At 40.5% G+C, this 15,479-nt stretch overlaps 1 protein-coding gene across 7 annotated transcripts in view; it reads left to right on the forward strand.

Annotated features, from left to right (window-relative positions):
* The window catches only part of MGA (MAX dimerization protein MGA), a 660,453-nt gene that overhangs the window by 299,500 nt on the left and 345,474 nt on the right, over window positions 1-15,479 (forward strand). For 6 of the 7 annotated variants that reach the window (XM_029598656.1, XM_029598662.1, XM_029598661.1 and 3 more), the window contains exons 13-14: window positions 7,806-8,311; window positions 8,778-9,045. In XM_029598656.1, coding sequence (XP_029454516.1) covers window positions 7,806-8,311; window positions 8,778-9,045 — 774 coding nt within the window. The remainder of the gene's footprint in view (window positions 1-7,805; window positions 8,312-8,777; window positions 9,046-15,479) is intronic. The other variant, XM_029598663.1, reaches the window with a different exon arrangement.

The following is a 15,479-nucleotide window of genomic DNA, read 5'->3' on the forward strand; positions in this document are numbered from 1 at the left end:
CCTGTAACAGGTGTTCTCACAGGACAGTAGGATGTTAGGTCTCACGAAACCCGCCCGCCACCCTGCGGAGTTGGGTTCGTTTACGTTTTCTTATTTGATTTTTCGCACATACTTTTTACTATAAGACGAAACTAAAGGGGGGACCCCTGCTGGATGAAGGGTCAGTGCATTGCTGGGCATGTCCAGTAGGTACCAGTCAGAGTTCTAGAAACTTTGACAAAAGTGGTCCATGATTGGGCTCCATCCTGATGATGTCACCCATATGTGAGGACTAACATCCTGCTGTCCTGTGAGAACACCTGTTACAGGTAAGCAACTCTGCTTTCTTTCACCTCACCTTTTAACCATGCCGGTAATCATTTTGCCTTCCATCCACCTTTCTTAATGTGTGGAATATGTCTGGACTGTGCTTCTAGGATGGTATTTTTTAACAATGTCCACGACTCTTGCACACTTTTTACCTTTGTAGCTGCTTCTTTCAGTTTTTTTCTAACTATTTTTCTCATTTTATCAAAGTTTTCTCTTTTGAAAGTTTAGCACGAGAGCCATGGATTTGCTTACTGTCCCCCTTCCAGTCCCCCTTCCAGTCATTAATTAAAGAAACTCAGACCCCTACTACATTTCAATGATTTCCGTACAGTCCTCCAAGCTATTATTTTATCCAAGATTGACTATTGTAATGCGCTCTTACTTGGCATTCCTGCAATACACACTAGACCACTCCAACTCCTACAAAATGCCGCCGGATTTCTATCCATAAAGATTAGATTGTGCATTTAGTCTCATGCAGGATGTTTATTCTGTTGGACACTATGCCATCCTGGACATAAATCGCCACACTGCCTAGTGCCAGCCCAAGAATAGTTAAGGATAGCACTTTCCTTGGGCTCTCTAAACACGAGGGAGCCTGTCCAGTGTTGCTCCCCGGTGATTCTAGGTTTCCCTTGTTTGGGAGTCACTTTGGTATCTGCTGGACTCTGTGGGCATCTTTCTTAAAGATCACTATCATTAGTCATTCTTGCCTGCAGGGGCCCTCCTGTAGCGTTTCACGCCATCAGCTGGGTGTTCATGCGATGGAGTTGGGGGCCGAGTACCCCGCAACAGAGGCACTGCCCTCTGCTCATGGTAGCGTGCAAGCTATTCTTCGCTCTTTCTCTGGATCACCTGCCTGTGGACAAATGAGCCCTGGGTCATGCAATGTTGACCATTGCTGGGCCGCGTGCTCCCTTAGGAGAGGAAGCATATGTACTCATAGCTGGGGTAATCATACATCAGTTGGGTGCTTGGTACTCTGTTCCGAGATCGCCCTGGGTCTGCCCAGATGCCCTTCGGGTTTCCAGGCTTGTAATAATTTGGGGGCTCAGTTTGATACAAGCCTGGGCAGTGTCTTTATGAACTAGGAGAAAGTCAACAAGTTAGCTCAGGTGTGAGAATTTGTGGATTGAAAGGCTCCCAGGTTGAGGGATTACTCAAGTTCTGTCTTGCATGGCAATCACGCTAGTTGTAATTCAGTGGGCCAGAGTTAACATATGGACTCTTCTGATGTCTTTTATCTTTAGATGTAAGCTGCTCTTATTTTTTGAAAAGATAGAATAGAAAATCAAATAAATTAAACTAAACTTGAGTAGATAAGCAGATAAATTTAAGCATGGAAATTTTATATGCATATGTAACCAAAGTGATAGATAAACAGAGGAGGAAACTAGTCGGGGCAGACTGGATGGAGCAGCTTGTCTTTTTCTGCCATCATTTACTGTGTTATTGTCTTGACTCAGTGGTCCCTGCATTTGCAGGATTACAAGATTGGTCTTCTATGAATCTTTTGAAGGGAAGGATCTGGAGCCTCCCAGGTGGATAATAGTAACATAAGATGTAAGCTTAGTAGGCTAGGAATTTCATTGTCTTGACCGTGTGGAGCAAGAATTGTGGTCCAAAGAAGAAGCATTGTTGTCCTTAAACAGGCTGGAGCCCAGCGCTATTGAATTCACTTAGCTGCATTTTCTTCCTTTAGTGAAGGGAGTCGCAATTCAGGTGTTCTCAGACAATGCTACATCGGTGGCATATGCAAGCAGGCAAGGGGGGGGGCACCTGAAGTCCCATGGTGATCCAGGTTCCAGTGAGTGGAGTAGATTCTTCTACAGCTATTAACAAGAGTGAAAAAGTCTAGCTCAGGCCTTCTGGATGGAGAGAGTAATAAATTATTTTAAATAAATACATATACAGGCCAGCTTCCTTAGCAGAAATAGATTTGATCCCAGAGAATGAGAGTTCTTCTGTGGGTCATAGCCATGGCAATTGACTACTACTCAGAAGATACACCTGAAACCACCGTAGAGGTTGATGCATTGTAGGAAGGACATGTGGAGCTAGAAGAGCCCAAATTATGCTGGCTGTCACAACAGCCCTGTTCTAGTCTAGACACTAACTGATAGGCCAGAGTGAAAAGCAACTACAAGGAACTCCTCACCCCCATTGGAGGTCCCCCACTTTCCTGTAGCACCAACGAAATGACGCAAACCTATTCCTCTTATCCAGTCTCTGCTGTCAGCAGCCACTGAAACGGCCTCAGTCTTCAGATCCTGCCAAGAGCGCCACAGTAATCTAAGAAAAAGAAAAACAGCTGCATTTTTATTTCTTTTTTTTTTTTTTTAAATTGCTGACTGTGTGTTGCTGCTGACTTACCTCTAGAAGACAATGGTCTGAGGTATCAGGGGGGAAAAAGGGAGGAGGAGAGAAAAATCCTGCACCCTCAACCTTTACTTGAAATGAGGCACCAGGTTGCTATAAAACCCTGCTTGTTCAGAGAAACTCCTGAGAGTCTGGACAATGCTCTCTCAGGAATTAAAAATTGTTCCAGGAGCCAAGGACCTTCCTATGACCAGGACAAACTGACCTTGCTTGGAAGGGAGACTAGTTCTGTCTCAAACCAGGGGAGGCTTGACCCAGCCCTAGGAGCCTAAGATCCTGCTGAACCAACCAGTCTGTGCCATCTGCTGGCGATAGGGATTACTCACAATTCTTTGTGCTGTACTACTACTAATGCCAGCGATGATGTTTGTTTATTTATTTATTTATTTATTTATTTATTTATTTATTTAACATCTTTTATATTCCGTCCCTCAGAATCTATCGGAACGGTTTACAACAAATAATAATTAACATATCATATATAAAATTAATTAACATACAGTATAAAACTTATGACTAAATTTTTGCAGCTAAAATTACCCATTAAAAAGTTATAAAATATACGACACTCCAAATTCTTCTTCAGTGTGTAAAATATATCTAAAATCCTAATAAAATTTTAAAATAAAGTTTGATTCAGATTCAACCTCCTCCCCCTTTCTGCTTCCATACAACTAGTGTGCAACAGTAATTAACTTATTCTGTATACGCTTTTGTAAAAAACCAGGTTTTAAGTTCCCGTTTAAACTTTTTAAAATTTTGTTCTAGTCTTAGCGGAGCTGGGAGTGCGTTCCATATTCCTGGGCCAGCCAAAGATAGGGCTCTTTCTCTAACCTGATTAAGATGTGCTGACTGAACTGTTGGTAGGGAAAGCAAACCCTTATTCGCTGAGCGCAGATTCCTTTGGGGGACATGTAGTTTAATGGCTGCATTCAGCCAATCTACCTGTTCTGCAAAAATTAGTTTATGCAGAATGCACATGGCCTTAAATTTAATGCGATACTCTATTGGCAGCCAGTGTAAACTAATCAGTGTAGGTGTAATGTGTTCGTTTTTTCTCACCCCCGTCAGGACTCTAGCCGCCGCATTCTGCAATACCTGCAATGGTCGAATAGTGGATGCAGGCAGTCCCAACAAGAGGGAGTTACAATAGTCCAGGCTTCCAAAGATAAGGGTCTGTAATACTGTGCGAAAATCGTTTGTCTCCAGTAATGGCTTTAGTCTTCTTAACATCAATAATTTTGCATAACCCTCTCTCACTTTTGCAAGGACATGTTTTTTTAAACGAGAATTCTGGGTCGATTATAAATCCTAGATCCCTAACTGTCTCTGAAAATTGTAAGGTGATATTATCCTGAAGTTTTATCTGGCTTATGTCCCTGGGGGAGATCTTTCTCTCTAATATAATAATCTCTGTTTTTTCCATGTTGAGTACAAGTTTCAACTGATCAAGGACCTGTTTAATTGCCTTCAGATATATTGAAAGAAGTTTACATGTCTCTTCTACCGAATTTTCTATTGGCAATAAAATTTGGATGTCATCTGCATACAAAAAATATTGTAGACCCAAACCTGATAGTAACCGACAAATTGGCAACATATAGATATTGAACAATGGGGGTGATAGCGCAGAACCCTGTGGAACACCTGTACTTAAGTCCATTTTACTAGAGCATGTATTCTGTACCTGTACCTGAAAGAAACGGTTAGACAAAAAAGATGCAAACCATTTCAGAACTGTTCCTGACACTCCTATTTCAGTTAGTCTTGTAATTAAAATTTGGTGATTCACCGTATCGAACGCTGCCGATAAATCTAATAAAATCAACAAGTAGGCCTTCCCGTGATCCATTCCTCTTAACACAGTATCTGAGAGGGACAACAACAGGGTCTCAGTGCTAAAATGACGTCTAAATCCAAATTGTGTAGGATATAAAATATCATTACTTTCAAGATGATAGTTTAATTGCTTCAGAACTGTTTTTTCTATTAATTTGGCCAAAAAAGAAAGATTAGATACTGGCCGATAATTGTTCAAAATAGACGGGTCCGAATTCTTTTTTTTAAGGATGGGGCGCACTATGGCCCCTTTTAGATTTGAGGGAAGCGTTCCTTCCATCAAACATATATTAATTAATTTTGTGAGGACTGGAACTATTACCTCTGGGATCAATTTTAGATCAGAAATACTTATAGTATCAAGAGGATGACTTGCGTGATTCATTGATTTAAGTAGGGGCTCAACTTCTATTTCCAGGGTTTCTTCAAAACTTTCCCATTTATTATAATCTTTAGTGTCCAGGATTATGGTCTGCTGTGAGATGCTGTCAAAATTAGTGAGCAGCTTCTCAATTTTTTCTTTAAAGAAGTATGCCAATTCATTGCAGCGATTTTTGTCTAAATTTATATCTGCTTGTTTAGGATCTTTAGTTAACTTGAAACAATATTAAATAGCTCCTTAAAATTATTGGAATATTTATGGATCCTTGCCCCAAAATATTCCCTTTTAGTTGAATCTATTAATTTCTTGTAATTTTCTAACTCCAGTCTATACTCTGTATGTGCTTCTGTCGCTCTAGACTTTCTCCACCTCTTTTCCTTTTTCCTCAATGATTTTTTCCTATCTCTTATTAGTTCATTATACCAGGGATTAACCTTCTTTTTCCTCACAGTAGTTTTTGTGCGCACCGGATTAATTCTATTTGCTATTTCCTCAGTGATGGTTTGCCAGGAGTCAACTGCCAAGTCTGCTGAGGATTGGTCAATATGTTCTAATTTTGTAATAAGTTCATTACTTAATTCTTCTCTATTATATGCAGGGCGCCAATTAAATTTCTCAGCTTCCCTAATTGTACTACTCAAATCTATGGCACATTTAAAACTGGTCCGAATTAGATAGTGATCTGACCAAGGGACTGGAACAATAGTTGGAGGTACCTCAAATTTTACTAACCCATTATAGAAAATTAAATCTAATGCATGCCCATATCTATGAGTCGGATCTTTACTCAATAGGCAATAACCTAGTGCTACCAGAGCTTCGGAGAAAGTTTCACAGGTTGAGGATAGTGGAACTTTGTCCATATGCAAATTAAAATCGCCTAAAATTATTGAAGGCATATCTGGTTTTACATGCATTGTTAAAAATTCAATAATTGGGGAAACGTTCAAATCCAATAACCCTGGCGGACAATAAACTAAACAGATTTGTATAGCATTACTTTCAAACAGTGCAATTTCATGATTTGGAACTATTTCCGTGGATAGAATATTCATCTTTAAGCTTTTTTTTAGCAATCAGTAATATCCCTCCCCTCTCTTAGCCTGTCTAGGCACCGAAAAAGTCTCATAATCCTCATTCACAAGTTGATTTAAAATGACCGAATCAGTTTGTTTCAGCCAGGTCTCTGTAATGGCTATAAAGTCAGGGGACTCATCTTGCAATAAGTCCGAAACAATCACTGATTTTTTTGTTAGTGATTGAGCATTAAACAGTAATAATGAAAAAATTAGACAGTCAGTAACTGATGCCATGTTGTTGCAAGATAGTTTGATTAAGTTGTTAATGTTCCGATTTCTTACTGTTCTGCCGGGATGTTGCCTCCTCGTATTATTCCAGCTGTATCTGCCGTTATGTAAACAGATGGGGATAGTACCTTCAGGGACAAAAGAGATACACATAATATGGTTAATGTATTTACTATATGATTATATTAACTGGGCGCACAAAGGGGCGGGCCCCTTTGTCGCGCTCCTTCGGCGCGCGACGCCGGAAGCGCTGTGCCGCCTTATGGCCCTCTCAGCGCCCTTAGATGGAGTAAACAATCAGCAGCTGAGAGGGGAACAGGTCAGCGAGATGGAACGTAGGCTTCCGAAGTTGAAGGTAAGGGTTCGGAGCAAAAGTCTCTGTAGCAGATCCCGCAGCTTAAAGCTGCTGGTGGCCTCGGTGTTTCTCTCAGAGGCGCTGTGAATGAACGCAGGTCAATCCTGTCCCATGAAAAATTGTGTTTTCTGTCTCCATCTGCTGGCAGGGTATCATAAACCCATGTGTCTGGACTGGTGTAACAGGATGATAAAGAAAGCAGGATTACCCTAAAATGAAGCTCAAAATTGACATAGAGCAAGAATTAATTAAAAAAAATAGCTAAAGCCCATCTTCAAGAAACTTGAGCTAGATATTGATACAGTAAAAACATTGCTATACTGTTGCTCAAACAGCACACATACTAACAAAAAAAGCATGAATTTTATGATAAATACTTAAGTGTGTAAAATTAAAAGGTAAGTTGCAGTTTTTTTTATCTTTCACTTTGCTGTTTCACTTTGAAATAAGAACAAAAGAAAATGCCATACTGGGTCAGACCAGGGGTCCATCAAGCCCAGCATCCTGCCTCCAACAATGGCCAATCCAGGCCACAAGTACCCAAAAACCAAGTCTATTCCATGTTACCATTGCTAATGGCAGTGGCTATTCTCTAAGTGAACTTAATAGCAGGTAATGGACTTCTCCTCCAAGAACTTATCCAATCCTTTTTTAAACACAGCTATACTAACTGCACTAACCACATACTTTGGCAACAAATTCCAGAGTTTAATTGTGCGTTGAGTAAAAAAGAACTTTCTCCGATTAGTTTTAAATGTGCCCCATGCTAACTTCATGGAGTGCCCCCTAGTCTTTCTATTATCCGAAAGAGTAAATAACCGATTCACATCTACCCGTTCTAGACCTCTCATGATTTTAAACACCTCTATCATATCCCCCCTCAGTCATCTCTTCTCCAAGCTGAAAAGTCCTAACCTCTTTAGTCTTTCCTCATAGGGGAGCTGTTCCATTCCCCTTATCATTTTTGTAGCCCTTCTCTGTACCTTCTCCATCGCAATTATATCTTTTTTGAGATGCATAGCAATATATTGCTATGTATCTGCTTTAACGACGAAGGAATATTGTTGAACTACCAAGATGATGAATTTTAGAGATCTTGAGAAAACTATTCCTGTTGACAGTCTTCCTTCTATCCTGTTAATTAGGAAGGAAGAACAGAACAGGAAGTTGTATTTTGAAATGAAATACATTTACCTTAACCTTGACAACACATCTTTGTTTTTCCTTTTCTCAGAAAATGACTTGAAATTGTTTCGCAGTGGTACAGATATTTTCTCCTCTGTTACTCATCAAGAAGTACCAACCAAACTGATTGAAATTGTATCAGACTGCAGCTGGGAGGAAGATGGCGGCAAAATCCTTAGCATCCTTCCGCAGCATATGAACAACAGTGTGCCACAGTCCCTCAAGGTGGGGAACCTTACTATTGAACTGGCATCTGAGCACAAGCCTTGTGATGAGCAAACTGCTTCCCTCTACTCCAGAGTGAAAATATCTATGCCTTCTTACCAGGGCAAAGATGATGATGGTGAAAAGTCTGTTTCAGACATACCCAGCCCCTGTGCAGCATCTCATAAGAGGGAGGAAACTGTAAAATTCCTGCGGACAGAAAACACAGACCAATTGCTGGAAAAACTTCATGGAGGCAAAGGTCTACCTTTCTACACAGGTCTCTCTCCTGCAGGCCGGTTGGTAGCATACAAGTGCAAACCCAACTTAAATCCATCTGGCCTTATTCAGGTAGCTTTTCCCCTGTTCCAAGCTATTCATTTGTATTATACTGCCACTCACACTCTGTTATTTTGTTTGTTGGCAAGCAACTGAAAAGAAACTAGACACAATTCTTATCTATTAGTACTATTTCATTTAATTGAAAAATTAGATATGAGCAGAAGAGCAGGCTCTTGCCTTGAATTTTCCCTAATAAAATGTTTGCCATTTCACTTTTCCTAGCCAAGCAATCTCCTTTCCAAATCACGTTTGCAACCAATGGAAAATGTTCTGATCATACAATGTGAGTGAACACAAAGCACAGTAATTACTTAAGATATGTTTTTAAATGTCAATAGCTTTTTTTTTTTTATCAGTTCTTCTGTTTGGTATTCATTATACTAGATAACAATTCATAATGGGAGAGGTTGGCCATATAATATGGGAAAATAGTAAAGGTTTTCATACTCTTCTTCTCATTTTCTATATTTTTAAGGTCAATGGTAAAAGCTACCCCCAGGCAAAGCTGTTGTTGGGGCAAATGGGTGCTCTACATCCAGCTAATCGACTAGCTGCCTACATTACAGGTAGACTGCGGCCAACGGTTTTGGATATATCCACACTAAGTACTGTGATCTCAAAGGTAGCATCAAATGCAGCTTCTGTCAAAACTACTGCTTCTGACTTTTCTACTAGCACTACTATCAGTGATAGCATGAAACCTGCTCTCACAAACTCAAACGTTCGAGCTCAGAGGCCAATAGGTATGTCAAAACTGTTTTATTCCTTTCCTTTTAAATTGTCATTTTACCCGATTAATTAGAAAGCATTGCTTAAAGAATAACATGTACATTCTATTATCACTTGGAAAATGAAAACAAGACTGAACAGTAGTGATGGTTATGTGAATGAACTACTGTAATGTGTTGATGGTTTTGGCTTTCTCGAGTTGATTAGGTAGAGATGCTATATTCTAGCTTTTTAAGTTGATTGAGAATAATATTTGGAATTGTTACCTGAAAAATGGAATAGTATAGCTTAACATTTATTTGCCATCATTAAGGTGAATTTTCAAAGGGATTCCATGCATAAGTAGCATATATGCATAAACATGCTATTTTATTAATATCAAGAGTATGCACATATGTTCAGTTTTACTTGTACATATTGGTGGGGTGGGGGGGGGGGGGGGGAGGGAAAATCTAGGGGAGCTCCAGGGCAGGGTTCAGAAGTACATGCGATAGTTGTTGTTTTATGAGATATGTGTACATTACCAAATTTATTTGGCAACTTGTACATCTTTTAATTGACTCATGCAAGTGAAATCGGACTCGTCTGTTGTCTACAGTTTTTGGGTGGGAGGTCTTAATGAACTGGTGAGGATTCAGGGTGAAGTGCTAGAAGGTCTGGGTGGACTGGTGGAGGTGTTGGTAAACTGGCGATTCCAAGTACACTCTCAGGTAAGTATTTTCAAAACAGTATGTATGCATACTTTATGAAGTACCTGCCTCCAGGCTTAATTCTGGGTGTTTATTTGAAGTCATGATTATTTTGAGTGTAAAATATACACGTGTATGCTTCAAGAAATATTATAACGGCACAAATATTTTGGCTTGCTATTGTAAGGAGTATTGGGTGGCATTAGCCAAAGCGTTTGCCCGGTGGGTTGTGGTAACATGGAGTTGACCATCAAGGTGTCTGGGAGAAGTATGCTGTGGTGGCTGTAGACTATTATTTTTCCTGAGCAGAGGGTACCCAACAGTCTTTGACTGTTCAGTGTAATAAAAGAAAACTGACAATTTCGTAGCGTGTAGCAGATGGACTCAGGACCAATGAGTGTAGTGTGCTCCTGATAGCAGTTGGAGACGGAGTCAGATTTCAATCTGACGTCAGCACTACATATACCCCTGCAGGAAGCTCTTCTGTATTCCTCAGTCTCCTTAGCAGTTTGGGACTCTACACATGCTCGCTCAGCATTAGGACATCCAAACTAAAGAAAGAAATTCAAAATCTTACCTCTACAAGACTAGCCCCGCTCTCCTGCGGTGATACGTAAGGGTCCCTCCCCCAGTCGAATTCCTGAGGTGATTTCCGTGATCCCTCTGTCCGGCAGCCGGTTCCCGGCGTGGACTTGGCCCCCAGGAGGGAGCGGCTGAGAGGCAGCAGGTGCAAGACTGAGCGCGGTGGTGAAGGTATTTCCCTCTTCCCCCCACAGCCGGAGACCGCCCGGCATGAGACCAGGAAGCGCCGAGACAAGGTAAGGTAGAAAACTTTTAAGTCTTCAGTCTCTGAGGCTCGGATAGCCGCACAGATCGCCCATCGGCATGTGTCCCATCGATTGAGCAGCCCCTTCAGGCTAGACCCCGATCAGGCTTCAGGGTCCTCCCACGTGGAGACCCTCCGGGGAGGTCGCCATCTTAATCACGTGGTCGCTGGCGCCATTTTCCCCCCTTGATCGCCCTTTGCACAGAAGCAAGCCGGGCGCATAACATAGTTGTGCGCACAGCGGCGCGCGCATAGGTGCCATGCGCACAGTGAGTTGCACGAGGATGCCAGGCATATATTTATTTATTTGTAGAGTTTTATATACCGTTATTCGGTAGAGCCATCATAACGGTTTACAAAATATGCAATTATCATACAAAATATGCAATTAGCATACAATCAAATGGAGTTAACATGGTAGTTGGGAACAGTAGAGTATTGTGAACAGTAAACATTTTTTCTTAGTAGTTGAATAACAGAATAGTGAGGAGAACATTTTCAATGAACTTAATGAATCGAGTGAGAGAGCAGGGAGGGGTGAAAAAGGAGGGTACATCAGGAGAGCATGAAGAGGGGGATTATGCTTGCAAGTTCTGTTGAGGGCTGGGATGATCAGGTGTCAGATAGTTAGAATAGAGTTTGCGGAATAAAAATGTTTTTAGGTCTTTTTTTAAATGTTTTCAGGATGTGCTGGGTCCTCAGTTCTTTGGGTAGGGTGTTCCAAATTTTGGGGGAGGCAATGGAAAATGCTCTTTCTCGTGTAGTTGAAAGATGAGCGTCTCTTAAGGTGGGGATGTTTAAGAATCCTGCGTTGTTAGAGCGTAGGTTTCTTTGTGGGTTTTGGTGGGTTATGTTTAAGCCTTTTAGTCCATGAAGATCATCATTTAGGATTTTATGAATGATGGTCACTGATTTATTTATTTATTTATTTATTTATTTATTTAGAATTTTTATATACCGACATTCTTGAAAGAATATCAAATCATATCTGTTTCCATTATAACAGAACATTCGCGGCTAAGGTGTTACATTAAACAAGGCATCTGATAAATAGAAAGTAAATAATAATAAATCATAAATGGAACAGCAAACAGTGTTAATAGGCGTAACATAAATAATAAATGGAACAGCGAACATAAATAGGCGTAACATAAATAATAGATGGAACAGCGAACATATAATAATAAATGGGGCAGCGAACAACGTTGATGGGCGTCACATAAAATAGAGAGTCTACTAGGGTATCGCTAGTAGCCTATGGACTATCCAAATCAGGCGAAAATGGGCCCTAAGGGAAGTAAGTACGTAGAAGATTAAACCAGGGTGTGAGAACATAGCATTAGCTACTAGGTATACTGATTGAGAGTTAACTCCTAAGAAAATAATAGAGTTAATATTGGTAGAGGATGACGCAGGGTGTGAAAGGAGGGGCAGGGTGCAGGTGTCAAGGGTAGAGTGGGGTAATGGGAGCACGTGGACGGAAGGGGAAGGAGGAAGAGGAAGGTGAGAGGGCGGACCATGCTAAGGCTGTAGGACGATCATGGATCCCGTAATGGACTGTTATGCCCTTTGACCAGTGTCAGCGTGTTCTTGAGACTCCGGGAAGGCTTGTCTAAAGAGCCATGTTTTGAGGTGTTTGATGACAGGGTTCTTGGCGAAGCTCCGGAGGCAGAGAGTTCCAAAGGGTGGGTTCGGCTGTAGAGATTGCGCGTTTTCTTAATGAGGTTTTGACCGGTGGTGCATATAGAGATCATTTGTAAGCGTTTCTGATGGGTCTTTCTGATGTGTGAGGGCGGAGTTGAGAGCTTAGATTGAGGTGGGCGATGCCGATAATGTCCTTGTGGATCATCATTAACGCTTTGAAGGAAATCTGGATTTTATAGGAAGCCAGTGAAGACCGTGTAGGATGGGTGTGATGTGGGCTCTTTTATTTGAGTTGGTGAGAATCCTAGCCACAGCATTCTGAACCATCTGTAAGGGTTTGATCGTTGTCGCTGGGAGGCCTAGGAGAAGAGAATTGCAGTAGTCTAGCTTTGTAAGGATGATAGACTGAACTACTAAACGGAAGTCGCTGAAATGAAGGAGAGGTTTCAGATTTTTAAGAACTTGGAGTTTGAAAAAACATTCTTTAGTTGTGTTGAGGACGAACAATTTTAAGTTGAAGAGGTTATCAAGCCGAACCCCTAAGGTAATTCGTGCAGTAATTCGTGCAGAAATAGGTAGCCAGTGAAGAGAGGATAAAATGGGTGTTATGTGGTCGTTTCTTTTTTTTCCTGTAAGGATTCTGGCAGCTGAATTCTGCAGTATTTGGAGTGGTTTGAGGGATGATGAAGGGATTCCAGTAAGTAATGAGTTGCAGTAATCGAAGGTGGAGAAAATAAGCAGCTGCAGGACGGTTCTGAAGTCAGAAGGGTTGAGAAACGGCTTTATATGTCTTAGGGTTAGTAGCTTGTGGTATCCTTCTTTCGTTTTATTTACTATGTGGGATTTGAAAGAGAGATCAGCATCGATGGTAACTCCAAGGTTCCTGGTATGGGTGGTAGGGATTATCGTTATCATTTATCTAGTATTGTCAGGGGTGGCGGAGTTGGATTGGGTTTTTTATCCATGAGTATGATTTCAGTTTTGTCAAAGTTGATTATGAGTTTCAGGGAGTTTAGTAGATGCTTGATTGAGATAAGTATATCTGAGGTTTTTTTGTATGCGTCTTCAGTTGAGTTTTGTATGGGAATTAGAAGCTGAATGTCATCAGCGTAGAGGAAATGTGAGATTCCATGATCTTTTAGCAATTGGCAGATGGGTAGGAGGTATATGTTGAAGAGGGTAGCAGATAAGGCTGAACCTTGGGGAACTCCAGTTTTGAGGTCAATCATTTTTGATGGGGTGTTGATCACTACTTGATATGTACGTTCAGAGAGGTAGGACGAGAACCATTGTAATGTAGTACCAGAAAGGCCAATATTTGACAGTCGTTCTAACAGTATATTGTGGTTTACTGTGTCGAAAGAGGCTGAGAGGTCAAGGAGTATGAGTAGGTATTTTTCACCTTTGTCAAAGCCTCTGATGATAATGTCATTTAGGGAGATGAGGAGAGATTCTGTATTTAGGTTTTTTCTAAATCCAAATTGGGATGGATGTAGGATGTTGTTTGACTCCAGATAATCATCTAGTTGGGTGTGTACAACTTTTTCAATGGTTTTGGCTAGGAATGAAAGGTTTGATATGGGGCGGTAGTTGGTGAGGATTTCTGGATCCAGGTTGTTCTTTTTGAGGATTGGTTTGATGACAGCAGATTTGAGGCATTTGGGGTGGTAGCCTTCGGTCAATGATAAATTGACGATTTTGGTGATGGTTTTAGCAATGGTTGGTTCGATTGTTTTGAGGGAGGTTATTGGGATGGTGTCCAATGGATGGTTGGCTGGTTCATTTTGTTTATAATAGTTTTAATTTCAAGAGCGGAGGAGATGTCAAAGTTTGACCAGGATGAAGTTATCATGCTGTTGAGTTTGTTGTTCTGGTTGTTGTTTGTTATGTTGGATTGGATGAGATGAGCTATTTTGTTGAAGAAGTCCGCAAAGTCGTCACTTCCATGTTTGGTGCATGTAGAATCTTGGGTGGTTTTCGTAAGTTTTTGAACTATTGTGAATAGCATTCTGGGGTTATGATGAAAGTTGGAGAGTTTATTGGAGAAGAAATTCTTTTTTGCATTGTTGATGATATTTTTGTATTGAGTTAGATTGTTCCGATAGTTATTTAGTGTGGTAGGGTTTTTGTTTTTCTGCCATTCTCTTTCTTTTTTCTGAGTAGACGTTTGGCAGTTCTGATATTTTCATTGTACCATTGGTGGTTGTGTTTGGACTGTTGTTTATATTTTGTAATGATGGGATTGATGTCTGCTACTTTTTTTGTGATATTCAGCCATGATAAGATAGCATTATCTGAGTTAGGTTGATGTTTTTTAGTTCTGATTGAAGAGTTTTTTTTTAGGAGATCTGTGTTAAATGGTGGACGGTAAGATGTTATTTTTGGGGTGCTTTGAAGTGTTTTTAGGTTGAGGTTGGTGAGTAGTTTAGCTTGGATTAGGTGATGGTCAGACCATGGTATTTCTGTAGTGTGAGTAGAGATTGATTGCCAAATTTTAGTGTTGATAAAGATGAGGTCAATTGTGTGGCCTGCTTTGTGAGTTGGAGATTGGATAATTTGTTCAAGATTTAGAGCTGATAGTGCATCAATGATCGTTTGGCAGGTTTTTGATTGGAAGGGTAAGTTGAAGTGTATATTGAAGTCGCCAAGTAAGATGATGGGTTTGTTGAGGGAGATGTGTTTATAAGAAATTCAATTAGAGGTGAGCAGTTTTTCTCAAGTGCTCCTGGTGGAGAGTAAAGGATGCATATCTGAAGTTTTGATGAGTCATATAAGGCAATTTCAAAAGGTGGAGGAATGGTAGATGGACGAAGTTTTAGTTGAAGGTTTTTTTTTTAGATATAAGCATTAAGCCATCTCCTTTTTTATTTTTTCTGGGAATTGATGAGATGTTGTAGTCCTGGTTGGATAGTTGGTTTATTAGGACGGAATCTGTGTTTTTTAGCCAGGTTTTCGTGATTGCAATGAAATCTGGTTTGCAGTCGCTGAGTAGGTCATTGAATAGAGGGATTTTTTAAATTATTGAGCGAGTATTGATAAGTATAAATGAGAGAAGCATATAGCTTGAGAGTTGGATGTGTGTGTTGTTTTTGATGGAGGTTGGCTTTTTTACATTGTGTAGAGGTTTCGAAGAAGAATGGTTTGTTTTGTGTTGAGAGTTCCTTAGAAGAAGTGGGAGGGTTGATTGGAGAAAAGATCTTGTTCATCTTCACTTTTTTTTTTTTTTTTTAGCGTTTGGAAGGAGCGGTAAGAGGAAGGTAGGAGTTTGGGGTGGGTAAGAATTATGGGC

The sequence above is a fragment of the Rhinatrema bivittatum genome, chromosome 4, assembly GCF_901001135.1.
Source record: "Rhinatrema bivittatum chromosome 4, aRhiBiv1.1, whole genome shotgun sequence".
NCBI classification, from domain to species: Eukaryota; Metazoa; Chordata; class Amphibia; order Gymnophiona; family Rhinatrematidae; genus Rhinatrema; species Rhinatrema bivittatum.